General features: G+C 38.5%; 1 protein-coding gene across 1 annotated transcript; it reads right to left on the bottom strand.

Moving 5' to 3' along the window:
• Positions 1 to 1183: 1183 nt before the first annotated feature.
• On the bottom strand, positions 1184 to 16474 carry LOC106538513 (vomeronasal type-2 receptor 1-like). Its single transcript, XM_087726137.1, has 5 exons — positions 16190 to 16474; positions 13154 to 14023; positions 5956 to 6183; positions 4869 to 4992; positions 1184 to 2697 (listed from the first exon to the last, which is right to left on the bottom strand). Exons 1-5 carry the CDS (start codon positions 16445 to 16447, stop codon positions 1712 to 1714), a joined length of 2466 nt encoding a protein of 821 aa, XP_087582263.1. The 5' UTR covers positions 16448 to 16474; the 3' UTR covers positions 1184 to 1711.
• Positions 16475 to 19042: the final 2568 nt, after the last annotated feature.

Below are 19042 nucleotides of genomic sequence, written 5' to 3' on the forward strand. Positions count from 1 at the left end.
TTTTTTGCTACTCTGGTTTTAAAATTATAGGTTCCTTCCCGACCTCCTAAGTGTCGGACTCTGCTGCCAGTCCCGCCGGCCACCGGCAGATCACAACACATATCCCAACAAAGAAGTGTTTGCAATGGATACAACCTGACAAATCCTGCATAAGTATGTATTTGGTTGATGGAAAGATTTGGTACCCAAAATCTAAAACAATCTATCTCATTCTCACACAGTACTCTCACATTATGTATATATAAAAACGCATTTTAATTGTAAGAGAGTTTAGCAAAGAAACCATTCTTCTGGAATAGTGGAAATCTATATCCAGAAAGGAGGAGGATTATTCACTGAAGAGGGTTCTTCCATTTGACATATTTATGCTTCTCTGAATCAGTGCCACCTTTATAAGGCCCCGTACCATTATGTCTGTTCATTAGTAGAGCTGATCAATTTCTGGTTTAGCTGTACTGCATCTCAAATGGTATTTTGGCAACACTGAACCAGAGAGCTTGCATACAAATTAGTTTTCCATTAGATAGGAATTCAAATGTCTCCCCCTTCCCTGTTTTTTGTTCAGCCAGGTCTCTTCTCCCTGTCCACAGACATTAAGGCATCAATACATATTGTTCTATTATCTGTTTAACAAAAGGAGTGATAGTGTCTTGATAGCTCTCCCATCAGATGGCCAAAAATTTTGGCAAATCATTATGAAAATTATGAAATAAAGGCATTATTGAGCCATGATGATGCACTGGTTAGAGTGTAGTACTGCAGGCTACTTCTGCTGACTGCTGGCTGACTGCAATTTGGCAGATAAATCTCACCAGACTCAATGTTGACTCAGCCTTCCATCCTTCTGAGGTCGGTAAAATGAGGACCCAGACTGTTGGGGGCAATATGCTGACTCTGTAAACTGCTTACAGAGGACTGTAAAAGCACTGTAAAGCAGTATATAAGTCTAAGTGCTAGTGCTAGTGCTATTAATAACACACTATGGTTTGCATTCTCCAGTCAACTGAAGGGAATGATAGTTGCTCATCATTCTAAAGCAGATGGCATTGAAAATGCCTACAAATCATCTTCAAGCAACTTTTGAGAAATTTGAAAATGCAAACAGGGTGATAATATGGAACTGATCGTCTTGGTGCACAGACTAAGATTAGCATTAAAATACAATATGAAACATCTGTAAATAATTAGATTTTATTGGAAAATATTTGTTTCATACAATTAGTTGATATTATGTTGAATTGATTACTTTTTACAAGGACAAGCCACTGAACTGTAGTATTTTAAGCTGAAAGTATCATATGTATTGCTGTATTCTATCAAACTTAGAATTTATATTTTATACTTTGATAAGTTTAATAAAATCATTTTTTTTTATAAAAAAGAAAACTGTGTGAACTTCAATTCACAAAAATTATTCCTTGTTTTTCTCTTTCTGCTTCCCCTTCTGTCACTACCACCCCAAAGAGCCCTACATCAAAAATTGTGGAGCTGGAATGGAATGGAAAAAAATCAGGCTCAGTTGTGCAAGCAGAAATTAGAAGTTGCATAGGATTTGATCCTGGCTAAATATGAATGAAAATACAATTTTTTTCTTAAAAGAGTTCCACATTACTTCCTCTGCAAGCAATTAAATATGCCTTATGTATTCTATTCCCCAAGAATCCACTTTGACATGGACCAGGTGATATGGGCTGGCAGGAGCTACAAAGTCCTAATCCTCAAGAACTGTGGAAACTGTGTTAATTTCACTGGCGCAAGAGGCAGAAGTTGGTGGAGCACTCTTGTCATTGGTCATAGCCCTGCCACCCACAATTTCTTCTGTATTTCTGGCAGGCTTCAACAAAATAATATAACATTTGGGCACAAATATGCATCCTAGCAAACCAAAGCTGGAGGCCAGAATTGCAAATATCTCCACAGCTACCTTGAATTTTCCTCTTGTGCTTAAATAAGCAGGAACAAAAGATATCCAGACAATGAAGAAAACCAGCATTCCAAATGTAACAAACTTGGCTTCGTTGAAATTATTGGGAAGCTTCCGGGCCACAAAAGCCGTAAGAAAGCACTGGATGGCGAGAAACACATCAAACCCAAACATAATGCACAAGTACATTATGGAACCCTCATTGCATTCATAAATAATTCTCAGGGTTGTGAACTGGGTGTTTTTATACATACTGGGAGGGCTATAATAAAGGTAAGTCGTACAGATGCCCACTTCAGCTAGAACAGAGACAACTACCACCACTTTTTGGAAAATTGGCCCAACTGACATCCGGGCTTTCTCAGCCACTTTTGAATTTCTGGCCAAATGAGTCAGAAAGAGCATCACTGTCTTGCCTAAAACACAAGACAGGCAAACAGAAAAAGCTAAGGCCAAGGACACTTGGCGAGATTGGCATGACCAATCTTCTGGCTTCCCCACGAACAGAACAGAAGTCAACAAGGTTGCCACGAGAGAAAACTGGATGAGGAAGCTGAGCTCACGGTCATTGGCTTTCACCAGAGGTGTTTTCCTGAACTTGACGTAGACTCCGGTCACAGACAGAATGACACATGCGCCAAATACAGAGAGGGCAATCAATGTCATTCCTAAAGCTTCTCCATAAGCCAAGAATTCCACTTCCTTATGATTACATTTGCTTCTCTGCTGATTGGACCAATGATCTTCGGGACATGCTGTACATTCCCTTGCATCTGGAGAAGAAACGTACAATACAATGGTACTTGGAAAATGCTATAGGGTTACTTTTATGCCAAAGCTTTAGAAGGTGGACTTAGTCCTGGATATATAAAATATCTTTCCCCAAGCATTCTCCAATCGAGGTGTTCTACTGCCCTGATTACTCCCTAACTATGTAGTCTTCTACGGCTGTCAGAACACATATAGAGGGCGCTAAATTGAAGAAAGACATTATGAAGAATGATTTAAAAGTGGTTTGAACAACTATATAGCCCATTTCCATCATTATGGATACCTGTGCATCAATGATTAATTAGACATTTACCAGAACAACACATTTCCAGGTAGACCTGAGGGTCGGTATTACTATTGTTCTAGAAATTAAGCACAGTCCAGATTAGGGATAACCATCACCAGTAGCCAGAATCCAGCATAATTTATATCCACAATAACTCTGGATTCTAATTAAAGATGTTAAAGTTTAAAGATATTAAGAGTTTGGACAGCCATTTGTCTGAAATGATATAGGGTCTCCTGCTTGAGCAGGGGGTTGGACTAGAAGACTTCCAACATCCCTCGTGATTCTATTATTCTGTTCTGTTGTAATATCCTAGATTACGAAATGGAAAATACAAAGGGTCCAGTTTGATAGAATTGGCTAAGACTTTTGTTTAAATCTCTAATCTATCCAGTCATTCACGAGAAGCCTTGCAACCAGTTTCCATTTCTCAGTCTAGCCTGGTCTAATTTACAAAATTCTGATGAAAAGAAAATTGAGATGGGGAACCACCATGAACTAGCTGAAGGAAGGATGGATTGAAAAGGAGGAGAAAAAAGAGGGGAAAATATTACCAAATTTAAATAATAATGATTTTTTAAAGTTTCCCAGTGAAAGATCTGTCTGAAAACTTCATGTAAGCTATGCTGAGCTCCCAATTTCAAGGGGAAGAAATAATTCAGTAACGCATAGTGACAAAGTTCTGGGGTGATGTTTTGATAACAGATAACAACACATTTATTTATTTATTTCAGTAATGAATGCAAGGCATTTTGATGAATTAGGGGGCATATTTTAAAATATCAGGGGGCATAATCTAAAGTATTAAATAGTTTCAAAATTATTTTGTCCTGAGTGTGACAAAATAAATCTGTTTACCTCAAAATGATGCCTCCTACAGGCAATGTTCACATTGTCCAAACACAAGAATATTAAGGAAGGAGTCTCCTTACTAATCTAATTGTTAAATTAATACTTTTTACTTCATGTATATTTACAGCATTTCATTTATTTCTATCTTGGATTACCTAGGTTTTCAGTAAGTATGATAGTTCTAGTTTTTTAAAGTAGTATATTAAAAATAATAATTAGTAATTAAATGTGGTCTTAAAAATAGGCCTGACACATTTTATTCTTGCTAAAATGTTTATTTATTTGCTATCGTCTCACAACAATCCAATGAGACATTCATCTGATATTTCATCTTGTTTATAAACAAACTTTCTCTATTTGTTATCCTAAAAGAATTAGGGAAAGAAAATTTATGTATGTATGTATGTATGTATGTATGTATGTATGTATGTATTCTGATTTAGTAAAAATAGAACTGAATTCAACAGAAAAAAGAAACTAGAACAATAATAGCATTCTAGCAAAATTATGTGTTGAGTAAGGGCAGTATTGTTTTTTTTTTTAAGCTAACATGATTCTAGACCAGCCATGGGCCATCTTTGGTAGACTAGGGCTAAATTGACAAATTTGCTTTGGCTGATTCATAAAGTATATAATGCCATTGTGTGCTCAAGAATACAATGTAGGAAGGAGGTGGATGTATGCCTATTTTAGGATTTATATTTAAAAACATTTTAAGATAGACTATCATAATCCTTAAATACTCAGTTCTGACCTTAATGAGAAGGAAATTTCAAATAGTTTTGAAGTCAGAAGACCTGCTTTGAAGTTTGAAGTAGATTTGATGAGATAAAAACAGGTTGAAACAGGATAGTCCAAGGTCACAACATTTTTCCTTGAAATATTTTGCAAATATCTAACACATGTGTTTTCTACTTCAAACTACTATGAAACCATATTTCAGTTTTCAGCAATCACAATTAGATCACCAAGAACATTTTTCCTGTTTCTACAGTGCAGTTGCTTCCTATCAGTTCAAGTGATAAGCTTTCATACCTGTATGATTACTAAATTGTCCTTCTGCACACTTTATACAATCGTAACAGCATGAAGGTTTCCCTTGCAAAATCCCCTTTCGATACCCAGGTTGACAATTATTATTGCATGCCGAACGTGGTCGCTGAAAGGATAGAAGAAGCATTATATTTGTTATAAAATAAAGACGTGTTTGAACCTGAAATAAAATCCACTTTTTAGCTAGAGAATAATGGCTCCATCTATATCTCATGTAGGACCTCAAGAGACTCTCATCAATACTGTGATCTCAGAAGTGCTATGATGCGCAATGGATATTTGCAGCCAATGAGGACTGAAACAACAGTATGTGCAGCATGGAACTAGAGAGTAAATGCTGATAAGAATAAGTCTGTTTTCTAATGAAGCAACATGATAGTAAATATGATGACAGGACATCTATGACAAAATAAGGCACTGTTGTTGTTCATAGTAACAATGGCAGGGAAGAAATAAGGAATCTGTTTAGAACTATAGAATTAGGCCTTAAATAACTATTTTGGTTATCGCCTTTTCAACTTGTTTCCTTGGGTAATAGTAATGAGTTTTCTATAACTGCATTATTTCTGCCATGATGGTCACAAAACTCTGCCCTTTATATCTATATTATCTCCATGGACATTAATAATACTTTTGCATGGGAACTGAGCCTTTTCTTGAATCCAAAACAGGGTGAGTGACCATCAACTTCAGTTACCAAATGCATTGATCCAAGTAATGTCTATTTCTTTTTCCTTCAGAAATTAATTTTTTGTAAAACTTTTGCTTCTCAAACATCTTTGTATTAAAGGGCATTTACCTACCCAGTATAAAGTTTGCCTAGGGTCACTGTGACATGAGATAACACACATTTGAGATATGTGTTATCTATCAAATATGTGATTTTGTCATGCACACATATTAGTGCAAGCTATCAAAATTTCAATTTTAGTTATAGATTAAAGTTTCCAAATTTGAATACTCCATAAAAACCACCAACATGCAGTACCCATATCTAGAACAATACTGTAGATGTAGAAGTTTGCAGTAGAACATTAAACTACAAAATCTGAAAAAACTATTCACTTACTGATCGTTGTGGGTTGTTCCAAAATATTGAATCATTAAATATATGAAATTCTTTATTACTTTCATCTGTCTGGTTAAAAGTTCCAACTTTTATAAAGCTGACTTCTCCAGCTTCATTCATCTGCCAATTTAGAATGTCATATGGTGTATAGACATCCCCATTGACATCAATCTTTACATGCTCATCAAGAACTGTAAAGTCCATCTTATTCTTCATGTAGTACATTAACTGTGAACCAATAGGAAAAGATTACAATACAATACAATGCAGTACAGTGCAATGCAATGCAATTCAATGCAATGCAAAACAATACAATACAATGCAGATAGCTGTAATGCTGCTAGATTATTTTTTTTTAAATGATGGTCCACAAATGTCAACTGGTATTCAACAGTCTATATATTTTGGGCAAATTAGGTAGAGTAATTGGATCCAGCCATTGCAAAAGTTAATTTAAAGTGCTCAATTTAAAATTCTAATCAGTATATAAAAACCTGAATGGGGACTGGTTATTTGACATATAAAGAAGCACGTGAACCTTCCTTCTGTAGAAATTAGATGCTCTATTTTCTGGGCTATCACTTTATCTTTAGTTATGTGCTTTCTGAAAGAGTTTCTGAGTTTTAACAATTGTTATTTATTTGTTGATTTGCTTGCTTGTTCAGTTTCCCCAGCCAATATGTGTGCAAAACTCTGGGCAGCTTACAAGGATTAAAACAATACAATATAAAACATTATACATTATAAACAAAAGTTAAAAAAAATGTAGATACAGCCTTGCCAGGGGAAAAAACATAACCATTAAAAAAGACTGAAGCAAATTAAGTAGTCAGTTCATATTATACCATGGCCCACCACCTGAGGAAAGAGATTTTCATACTTTTTTTAAAAGGGCAGCAGGGTCAATGGTAGGTGAATCTCAAGAGGAACGTTATTTCAGAATAACGTCAGATGTCACAACAAAAAAGACATGCCCCCTGGGTTTGCAAAGATGATAATATTTAACAGATAGGACCCAAAGAATGCCAAATCTATTGAATCATATTGGATGGATAGACACACCTTGGGGTTAGATCAGGGGTCGGCAGCCTTAAACACTCAAAGAACCACAAAGATCCTAACCTTAAGCCCCCTGTTCAATTCTGGAGCCGGCTGGAAGTCCGGTTTCCCCACCATAGAGTCTCCTCCTAGCGCTGCATCCTTTTTCCTCTACATGTCCTAACTGAAAGCCCTATCAATTGTGGAGCTGACTGGAAAACCCGCACCTTGCCATAGAGTCTCCTCCTGGTGTGCCCTGCTCCCCCCCCTAACAGAAAGCTCCTCTCAAAATTGTGGTGCTGACTGGCAACAGGCAGTGGCAGCAGAGGGATGAAAGAGCCACATGCAGCTCCAGAGCCACTGTTGCTGACCCCTGGGTTAGATGATCACATAGATATCCAAATCCTTATACTAATACAGTTTGTGTAGCAACATGGGGATACCAAACAGGACAATCACTACATGCTGCTGCATTTAATTTATATATTTGTTTACAAAAATTTAGAGAACATCTAATTCCCAATGATTCTGGGCACTTTACTACATTCTGGATTAACTACATTTCCAAGTAGTCTTCAAAGGCAGACCTATTTAGAACATGTAGGTGAGATAAAAGGATATATACCAGTGGTGGGTTCCGGGCGGTACGGCGCAGTATGGGCATACCAGTGGTACTTCAGAGCAACAGCCACCATACCGGAATGGTGGCTCATTTGGCCCACCCGCCCCATGTTTCTTACCGCTTTTTGATGTAAACGGGCAAATTGCGCACACGCGCACAACATGTGGTGCCTGTGCGACCTCCGTCAAGGAGCTGGGTGTTGCAGGATGGTGGTGTGCGCATGCGTGTGCAGCACACATGCCTGATGAGGACACCTGACCCCATCGCAGCGTACTGGTTGCGATGGGATCCGGAACCCACCACTGGTATATACTATTTGACTACCCTAGAAGGGTACTCTTTCAAGACTACCCTTGAATAATGTTTTATTTGATTTAAAAAAAACAGTGGATATCTTGCTCAATCGTACTTATACAGAGAGATGTGAACCAGTTGAGCATTTGGTTATAGGCACAATGTAGGATGTTAAATCATTAAATAGTTTAAGACCTTACTATCTGAACACCTTCTTTTCCATTATGATCTGTCCAGTTGTTATGATCTGTGGGAAAGCCACTTAGGTCCACTGTGATCAAAAGGACTGACATTTACATCATGAATTTCTAAGAAACTTTTATAAAATTATCTACGGTTGGTAAATGACGCCAGAAAAATTTCATATAATACTTCAAATTTCTTTGGGAAGTGTGGAACACATGAAGAGACATTTTATCATTCTTGGTGGACTTGTAAACATGCTAGAAAATTATGGGTTCAAATACATAAACTAATATAAAGAACTTTAAAGACTATTATTCAACCGAAAATAGAGCGCTTCTTGCTGGATTAAAGGCCAAACAGCTAGAAAAGACTTATGGATAACTGTTTTTGTATCGTTTTTTTAAAACTATTTGGTTAATATAGCAAATGTATTATATGCATACAAGAAGACTCTGAAATGCCTACAATAAGAAATGGTTGGGGAAGTTGACAGAATTGGCATAGATGGAAAAACTGACTTGTTTAATTTTGAAAGGACAGTATCTACATTTGTGAGTGACTAAAACCTTTATGGACTTTTTGCTGAACACAGAAAAGGGTACTTGGGATTTTTGCATTTGATTATTAGAAAGGGTAGATTTTGGAAAGAGGGGAACTATGATGCAACCTTAGAGAGAGAGGGGATAAAATATGAATGCATTTGTAACTGCTATAAGGAATTAGTTCTTTATACGGTATATAGATATATTGTCTTTCATATATTTTTCTCCTTTCTCTTTCAGTTCTGTATTTTTTCTCACTTTTTTCTCTTTTCCTTAATTTTCTTTATCCACTTAAATGTTTTTTATTCTGTAAAATTTCTTTAATAAAAAATAATGAAAACAGAAGATGATTCCAGTGTCAGTGGATTATCTATTCATTTTGCAGAAATAAATTGAGTTCCTTCCAGCCTACAGTATGTACTGCCTTTGGGGTTTTGCCTAGTTTTTCTCTTTCAGGGTTTAGAAAATATGTTAAAATAAATCTTTTTGGATTATTTTAGTGCTTATTTGTCAAATGTAATCTCTGCTTTAAACTTTTTTATATATTTTGTTTTTATATATAATTAGTCAAATTGGTGGGAGCCATGGGCAAAAACATGTTAATATTTGCCTTGTGCAATTCTATTCTGGGTGAGGGATATCTCCTTTATGTTCAAAAGTGCCCACAAATCAGAATACAGGAGTATATAAGTACATTTTCACTGTTTCCCTAACCTGAAATAATTACTGAGAAATCCTGTGCCTTATATATGTGATGCTTCTGCTTATATTCATACATTCAAATACTTTCTTCAGAATATTTAGTCATCACAATCCATACAGAAGAATTTCTGGAACAGAATATTGCTCCGGAATATAATCTGCATTATAATATAAATTATTTTGAAGACGTAACAAGCATTATTATTTTAGTTCTAGCATCATAAGACAGTTTCCTATTCTTCAGAGCAGGAGGCACAGCAGATAATGCACATGTTATATATATATACAAAGCAGTGGCAATTTTTTTACTGCTGATTTGGGTGCACTTGTGCGCGATGCTTCTGCACATGTGCAGAAGCATCCGAGTGGGTGAGCGGAGCCTCCTTCTGCTGTCACTACCGGTTTGCCTGATCCAGGCCGAACCAGGAGCCAACCACCTCTGGCACAAAGGCTCAAGTTCAATCATATACATCTACATCTACAGGCATAGTAGAAGGAAGCCCTCCCTGAAAAAAATCTGAGTATTAAGCCAATCAGTTAAGGCAAGGGTGTGAAACTCAATTTCATTGAAAGCTACATCAGGATTGGGTTTGACCTTGGAGACCTGGGTGGGGATGGCCTTGGTAGGCATGACACGGGACCGCACCTCCACAGACAGTTCTGACCCTGGATTCCTGATACAGTAAAACACACACGATTAATAAATGCTCTTTTTATTTCAAAGGCTGTGAATTATATTCATTCACAGCCCATAATGAGTTCCAAATAGTACTAAAGAGTTCTACAGCAGGCTGCCAAAGTCCTTTGGGATAAGGCTGATAAGCACCAGCCTTTATCTTCCTTGAAAACACTGCCAAAGACTTTATTGGCAATTAGCTTGGCAAGGCCATACAGAGCAAAAAGTCCAAATGTATTTTCAGAAGGTAAACTGACCAGCATGAACCAAGTTGCTTCCTGCAAAGGCTCATATGCTGTTGCTCCTCCTTTATGTCCTATGGGGGGGGGGCAATCACCTCCAAATCCTACTCCCGAGTCATCCCTTCTGTTTTAACTGTTCTTGCTTTCTGGCAGCTCTATGCATGCGCGCATTGGGAATAGGGGGAGCCTGTTCCTCTGCCTCACTGCTCTCCGACACAGCCGGCAGCACACAACTCCCAGATGGCCCTGGCCCCCTCGCTGCCTCCGACACAGAGCTCTCATCTGAGTCTTCCCCAGACTTCCAGAGTGGCTCATGTTCCTCCCCAACCTCCCCACTGTCTGACTCTGCTGTGAGCTCCACAGGCTGCTGGCGGACCACAACAGAGGCATGGTTTTATAAACTTATAAAAATAGAGAGGCATACATTTCTGTGATTTAGGTTTTTTTTAATACTTACTTGATCTACTTGATCACCTTCTGAGAAAGAGGCCAGATCAAGAAACTGACTCCATAGGAGGACTAGAATTATAAATTATTGACGTAGGCAAGCCTGATGGGTAAGATATTTTACTTTTTCTCCCTTTTATAATCTTCCAAGTCAAGGATGGCCTCCTGGAGGACTCTGGAGGCCCTGTTTTGGGCCTGGAAGACCTTCTGGAGCACTCTGGAGGCCAAAAGCAGTTATGGGGGGGTTGCACGCATTCCACCCACACCCTGTTTTTGCTGGCAGAGACACTGTGGGCTGGTCCTTTGCTATTTCCAGACTGGCCCCACAGGCCAGATTTAAGCACTACGGATCCGGCCCGCGGGCCTTGAGATTGACACCCCTGAGTTAAGGTGTTTACTGCAGTGGAAGACTAAGGTCACATTCAGGAGAAAGCAACTATGTTCCTATGAAAAACTCACCTGTGCATTCAGTATAATGTCTCTGGTGAGTCTACATTTTATGATGGCAGAAAAAGGTCAATCTTATAGATTCATGCAGTAGTATTTACTACTGTTTCATCTTTCTGAATAATATTTTAAAAGAAAGCTTCAGATATTGCTTGAATAAATATACATCAAACAGCCAGAAATAATATCAGAAATGGAACAGCAGCCGAGCAGAATTATAGATGACAAGCAGGAAGAACATGAAGAAGATATCTCTCCTTCAGAATAGAATAGGAGCAAAATGCAAAATTACATCGAAAAAGTCTGGCCCTAAATTCTTGTTTTGTTGTTGTTACAGGACCATCTTGGCAGCTTGAATACTGGCAAGGAATTGAAATTACTTCTTGTTTCACCATGAAAATGTCCTGGGACAATTGATTGATAGCTTTGGATACCATCCAATAAAACTATGTCCAAGGGACAGCTCTGTGTGATTTCAAGCAATTGTCCATAATGATCTTCTAAACGGATTTTAAAATAACTCTTTATAGCAATAACCTAAATCACTGGTTCTCAACCTTAGCAATTGTATGGAATTAAAGTCCACACATCTTGAAAATTCTCCATGTTGAGGAGTATTGATCTAAACCAGTGTTTCTCAACCTTGGCAACTTGAAGATGTCTGGACTTCAACTCCCAGAATTCCCCAGCCAGCATTCGCTGGCTGGGGAATTCTGGGAGTTGAAGTCCAGACATCTTCAAGTTGCCACGGTTGAGAAACACTGATCTAAACAGACTGTAAAGTGTGAGGGTGGAGGTTTGTTCTCCGAGCTTGTGGGTTGGTTTCTGAATGTTTCATTATCAGGCTAGGTAACATCATCAGCGGAATTTAGAGAATTTCAGTGCCGGTGTTGTTCTGCTTCTAAGGGCTTTGTGTGGTCAGCAGGTCTTGTGATGGGAGGATCAAGTGAAGGTCTCGTGATGGTCTAGTGATGGGTCTTCTGATGAGTCAGGTATAGGTCACGTCAGGTGAGGGGCTTATGATGTGAAAGTCATGCCAGGTGAGGGTCATTGGGAGGTGAAGTGTTGGTTGGGGAGGTTGTGTGGGTTTGTTGAGGGTCAGTGCTGTTGCTAGTTGGTTGTGTGATTGATTTAAATTCTCAAGACCTGCTGACCCCATGAAGCGAAAGACAAATTCAGACACATGTTCCAATATGTAGTGAAAAGGAAAGATGTACCTATACAAAGCCCAGTTTTTGCTGAGGATTTTAATAACATTTTATTTTGACTTTCAGGACCCTTTAAGAGCCGAGGTGGCGCAGTGGTTAAATGCAGCACTGCAGGCTACTGCTAGATCAGCAGTTCAGCGGTTCAAATCTCACCGGCTCAGGGTTGACTCAGCCTTCCATCCTTCCGAGGTGGGTAAAATGAGGACCCGGATTGTTGGGGGCAATATGCTGACTCTCTGTAAACCGCTTAGAGAGGGCTGAAAGGCCTATGAAGCGGTATATAAGTCTACTGCTATTGCTATTGCTATATAGTCAGGAGAGGACTTTTTTGTTGTGGTGGTGGTGACTTGGCTCCTGAAATTGCTTCAGAAATGTTCAACTGGTCTCTTACTACCAGCTTTTGAGATAGTCAATTTTATCTAGGCAAGGTATTTCAAGATCTGGAATCATTGCACCTTGTAATGGTACATTTTATTTTTTCACAGTGGCATCCACAGCTGCTGTGATGTTTGTCAGAATGAGAAAAGCAACATTGTGCTGCAAGCCCCATCCCTTTTGAAGGTACATGCAACTTCATGACGTGTAGAAAAGGGATGGAGTTTGCATTAGGACACCAAAATGATTTTATTATGATCTCCCACAGCCTTTGTTTTCCATCTCCAGCAGAAAATAAACTCTTCTTTTTATGACATTGAGTAAGAACCAGCTAAAAAAACAGGACAATTTTTCTGCACAATACTAAAACATTTACCATTTGTGGACTCTGTAGTTATTATTCCCAAATTTATACATACCTGCCAGGGCTCAAACTCATCAATGGTGGCACATTTTGGCCCAGAAATAAAGGGTCCTTTATCAGTTTCACACATGCGCAATTGATCGAGGCCATAAGCTACGGCAAAAACTGCTTTGTAGACATTATATGTTATTCTAAGTTCTGAAATATCCAAATATGTATTCTTAAGGTCTGCAAGTTTCTCATTTCCAGTGCATGGCTTCTTTGAAGAAAAATCGACAATGTTCTCGTGACCAGTTACATTTTTCCGGTTGTCCGTATTATATGATATGTTGACACCAGGCCAGGTGCAGTTGAATGCTGACTGCCAAAATTCGATTGTCATATCATTGGAATCCGTATTTGGGTTTACTTCTAGAAGAAATTCCTTGAAGCCTGGAATTTCACCCTTTCGTATCCCAAAGCCAATTGCCCCGCCAAGAAGCGGAAAATATTCAGGTTTAGCAATTAAGGCAGAAGTGACCCATGCCTCACTTGCTATCCACGTTATGCCAGTGATATTATTAACCATAAGCTCTTCAACTAGGGGATGGAAGTCAATATCAGAAGAATAAACCACAATGACAGTAGCGTTGGTCTCTTTTACAATATCAACAACTGCTTTGAGCTTATCTCTGTTATATATTTTAGGAATTGTTTCAGAAAAGGCAATGCAGGTGTAGAGGTTCTCGACAGATTCTTTAAAAGCTTTGACACCATATTTCCCGTAATCATCATCGGCAGCAATGGTTCCAACCCATCTCCAACCAAAATGGTGAATTAAATCAGCCATCCCCCGTGACTGTACCTTATCGCTTGGAATAGTGCGGAGATAGGTTGGGAACTGATATTTATCAGAGAGAAGTGAGGAAGAAGAAGCATAACCAACCTAAGAAAGGAATAAAGAGAAAGAACAAACAGATCAACACAAGCTATCACATGTGACCTCAAGGGCTAGGAGTTCTTCAGTTAGATTCTTAGCACATTCAATCCTATCAACCCATCTGCCATGGATAGACTTTCTTGCTGGTTTTGTAGAAAGGGCAACTTTTCTAGAAATCTTTAGTTTAGGAATCAGTTCAGCATTTCCACTGAAAAGTCTCAGGTGAAAAGGGCAGGAAATATGACATTATGCCCAAGTTCCTGGAGAAACAATATAGTCTAAATGGACAAAATAGAGCTGCAAGTCTGCTCCTTAGACTGTTTTTCCTATGTTTTGTTAAGGAGGCCAACAAATATTATATATATCAGAGGGTGCAAGGGCACCGTATAAATAAATCAGCACCCATTTAAGTGAATGGCAGACATGAGTGCACTCCACTCGTGCAAATGGAGCTGTAAACGCTTGCCAGCCCCTCATGTGGAACCACCTGCTCTCCTCCCCCCCCCCACTCCCCGCCAGTCTGTAAACTCATTGGGAAACTCTGTTTTAAGGGACTGGCAAGATGTCAGCCGCTGTTTCTCCCCTTAAAACCCCTTCAAATGAAAAAAAAAATGATGGCAATTTCTGGAGGGCACTCAAGATTCCAATGGGCAAAATGCTGCCTGGAGGCCTAAATTTGAGCAGCTACACTCTGGACTATGGACTTTCTCTTCCATTCTTGACCTGGCAAAGAAATAAACTGTCATGAAATTTGCTCCCCCACTGAGGATTCCTATTCTGTTTCTAATGTCTCTCCAGTAGAAGAGAATACATGTAGCTCAGGGCTGAATTGAGAAACCAATCTCTGAGCTTGTTCGTTTGTTTGCAGATGTCTTTTTACTGAACTAGGGAACATCATCAGTGCTGGTAAGTGTGGTGTTTTCTCCCTGTTAAATCTGTCTTTCTTACTAAAGACAAGATGATGGCAACATCCTGGAGAACGTGAGAGTAAAATATGCTGCCAGGATATACTTGCACCATAGTTAATTGCACACGGGGGGAGGGGGGAGGTTTTGGTAGCTGTCAGATATCAATATATGTGAATTATATCAGATATAAGAGCAGTGCCTTATTACAATCTCCTTTGCCTTATTATTATTATCACAACAACAGAATTGTATCACAGCGGTCAGTTGTTTCGCCGGATTTGGCATTGATTACTAGTTGGACCCAACCCAGGGGCCTAGGACGTCGTAACGTATTTTCGTAATATGCGTGCGGATCCAAGCAGTGCGGCTTTTTGCATTTGACTGATGGTGATTTTGTCAATTTTTAATTGTTTTAAATGTAATTCCAGTGCTTTTGGAATAGCACCCAGTGTGCCGATTACCACTGGAATTACCACTGTTGGTTTGTGCCATAATCGTTGAATTCCAATTTTTAAGTTGTGGTATTTCATGATTTTTTCATATTCCTTCTCACCGACCTGCTATCACCTGGTATTGCGATGTCTATGATTGTAACCTTATTTTTCTCAACCAGTGTGATGTCTGGTGTATTATGCGCCAGTATTTTGTCCGTTTGTATACAAAAATCCCATAAGATCTTGACCATATTATTATTGTTGTTGTTGTTATTGTTATTCTAATTTTGTAGAAAGCAAAACATCTGAATTAGCAAATGCTATTGGTTCTGAAATGTTTAGAACTAACTTTGGACTAATTATGGGAGAGCACTATGGAACTGCAGTAGGCTCCTTGTAGCTGTTCTAATATATTAAATCAGAGAGCCAAGGTGGCGCAGTGGTTAAATGCAGCACTGCAGGCTACTTCAGCTGACTGCAGTTCTGCAGTTCGGCTGTTCAAATCTCACCGGCTCAGGGTTGACTCAGCCTTCCATCCCTCCGAGGTAGGTAAAATGAGGGCCCGGATTGTTCTTGGGGGCAATATGCTGACTCTGTAAACCGCTTAGAGAGGGCTGAAAGCCCTATGAAGCGGTATATAAGTCTAACTGCTATTGCTATTGCTATATTGATAACAATTCCCATGGAAAACTAAACATTTTCAAATTGTTCACAAAGGCTGGTGTTGGGCTGGTGTTGGAGAAGAATAATTCTATCTGTGATCCCACTGTTCCCCTACCTGACACATCCTCCTGAGTCCTGACAAATAATGTTTATGGGATTTATTGTACCTGAGGGAAATAGTAAAGCCCAAGGATTCTTGAGGAAGCAATGGAAAGAGTTGATCCTCCAGCTCCAATAATTGCAGATAAAGGAGCACCGGTACTGCATCGGAAGACAGGCGTGGTTTCATTTTGACCGGTGAGGAATGCCAAAGAATTCTCCACTGTCTTGGACATTGTAAAGCATGTGTCATAAATTTGATAGCCAAGAGTTATGTTTGGTAGAATATCTTTTCTTTTATTAATATCGTTGATGGCATGTATCATGGCTTTGACCCAACGGTAACCTCGAAAATTAAACCTGCAGAGTAAAAAGAGGTTGAATGCATGCAATCATGTCAGTATGTTAAGTCAAAATGACACCTTCCATATTTATCACAGTTTTTCAAATAAACAAGTCTATTGTTTATGAAGACTCTTCTTTGTATCTTAATATCATACATTGAGTAATCCACAACTTGCAGATACTATGTGGCTACTCTCCTGAGGTTTTTTGATGATTACATGGGATTTGGGAGGGATAACAAAAGAAATAGATGGTTTAATATTTTGTCCCTCACTCTTGAGTGAAGATACCACCTATATATAATTCAGGTAAGAGAGGGCAGATTGCAACTACATAGTTCTATGGAACCCATCAACCTATCTTGTCATTGCACACCTTATCATGCTAATTGCCACTAAATTGTGATGCAGTTTCCCACAATCTGAAATAAGAATATATCCCCCAAAAAGCTTAACACAATTTAAAAACTGCCCCCCCTCCAAACAATAGGGAGGGGGGAAATCAGTGATCTTGGTTTGCTAGTTTATTGAACCCCAGTGATAATCCAAGCTGTCAAACCATTTAGAATTTTGGTTACACCTGAGATATAGCATTGTTATTAGTGTATATCAGAGATCCAAAACAGTAATTATATAAAGTTTTATATCACATCATGTTTTATATTTGCATTCCAACACAATTGACCTTGCTGCCCTATTTTTCTCATCAGAAATCTTATGCTGATGTGACAGGTCACATCCAAGAATAGAACAGTTTCTTGGATGTAATACCAGAGATGTTTGTCACGTAATGGAAATAAAACTGTGCAATGTACCAAAACACGTTTACTGGCTCATAAACAAATAAAACAGCTCAAAAATATCCTGCATTCTCCCCTCAAAAGGAAGAAAAACACAAAATATCTCTCTCTTTACAGATGTATTTGAGAATAAGGATGCCCAAATTCCTGAATATGTAAATGTGTTTACAATTTGGTACTTGGGAAGGACTTTTAAAAGATGTACATTAGAGCAAGATGTATGTAATAAATATAATACATAATAACGTAATATTCTTAATATAAAATGATATTTATAATATATATTGTAAATATAAAATAATAGAAGGAAGTATTATTAAATATGTTGGCCGCCTTGAGTTATTTATAAAAATAATAAAGGTGGGATTAAAAAAATCTAAATAACTAATTAAATTTATGCATATCTATGAGTGTTTAGATATATTATTTAGAATAGTAACAAGTATACCATAAATTTTCTGGTATTTATAAAAAATGAGTTCAGGAAAAACCTAATGTCAGCATTCCAAGTAATGCAGCCATTGAAAGCAGAACTCCGAGGCAGGTAGATTCCTTGAAAGACATGTTTATTGGATACATCTCATTGGCACAGCCAATGAAAACCAACTCTGACAGTCCCTGCGGTTTTCACCTAATTAAAAGAATAAAACTCCCCTCCCCCAGGTGTCACCGGTCACATTGTCCAATGAAGATTGAAGGCAGGCTCCTCTCCTCTTTTAACAGCCACCTATTTCAATGACCTTGGTTCCCACAGAAAAAGCTTTTTGTTTTGATTGTAGCCAGGCTATCTTCCTTCCTCCCTTCCTCCTCTCAGGCTTCATGGCAACTATGAGGCCGCATAAGATGGCTTCAGAGTTGACACCTGTAACCCTGACATTGCAACACTGACACAGTGCAGATTGCACTATTTTCCCAATATGCTGTCTTTCAGAATTATGTTATCTTGGGGGAGAGGAGAAAATATAAATGTGAATCAATCTGGATGATGACCAGTGGTGGGATTCAAAAAATCTTACTACCGGTTCTGTGGCCATTGCTTCGTAGATGTGGTGTGTCTTGGTAACTTTGTCCGGTATTGTATAATCTCCATTCCCTCCCCACTCCAGGGGAAGGATACTGTAAAATTCCCATTTACTCCCGATCAGTTGGCAAAGAATAGATGGGATGGGGCCAGCCAGAAGTGGTATTTACCGGTGATCCGAACTATTCAAAATTTCTACTACCGGTTCTCCAGAACTGGTCAGAACCTGCTGAATGCCACCTCTGATGATGATGAAGAAGATAATGAAGACGATGTGGCTATAGTTATTGTGGGCCACGCTCCCCTCTTGGAAGGCACCTGCTAACTGAAGAGCTATCTAGTCCACATTAAATTTAAATTACATTTTTTTTAAAAAAGAGCAGAACAAGCTTTAAAATGCAGATGAAGAAACAAGCTTTCTGGTCATAATTTTACTTTGTATGAAGAGATGTCTTCAGTTTTATTTTATGTGATTATAAATAAACACCACATTTATATCTCTACATATACATCAGCATGCAAAAATGCTTAAATAGAATGGGGTGAGGTTGGGGGGAAAATGTCCCCCCCTTACAAGAAATGTGGCAGGATATTTCTCCTCTAATGTCATATCAGCTGTGCTTAGTCTTTCTTTCTCTAACCTCCCACAGCTTGAAAACTTGGGAAGGTAATTAATCCTACCGTAGATTATGGTTTCTTTCTAATTAAGGAAAACACAAAGGAAATTTAGCTATGTTGTTGCTCTTTGCACTCTCA

Source organism: Thamnophis sirtalis, unplaced genomic scaffold, assembly GCF_051295495.1.
Source record: "Thamnophis sirtalis isolate CommonGarterSnake01/CBP01778 unplaced genomic scaffold, rThaSir2_p1.2 scaffold_11, whole genome shotgun sequence".
Classification (NCBI taxonomy): domain Eukaryota; kingdom Metazoa; phylum Chordata; class Lepidosauria; order Squamata; family Natricidae; genus Thamnophis; species Thamnophis sirtalis.

Coding starts and splice junctions, on each gene's coding strand:
- LOC106538513 (XM_087726137.1), bottom strand. CDS start 16,447: ATGATACATGCCATCAACGATATTAATAAAAGAAAAGATATTCTACCA. Junction 4,993..5,955: donor GGAACAACCCACAACGATCA/GTAAGTGAATAG, acceptor CTATCCTTTCAG/CGACCACGTTCGGCATGCAA. Junction 2,698..4,868: donor ACAATTTAGTAATCATACAG/GTATGAAAGCTT, acceptor TTTCTTCTCCAG/ATGCAAGGGAATGTACAGCA.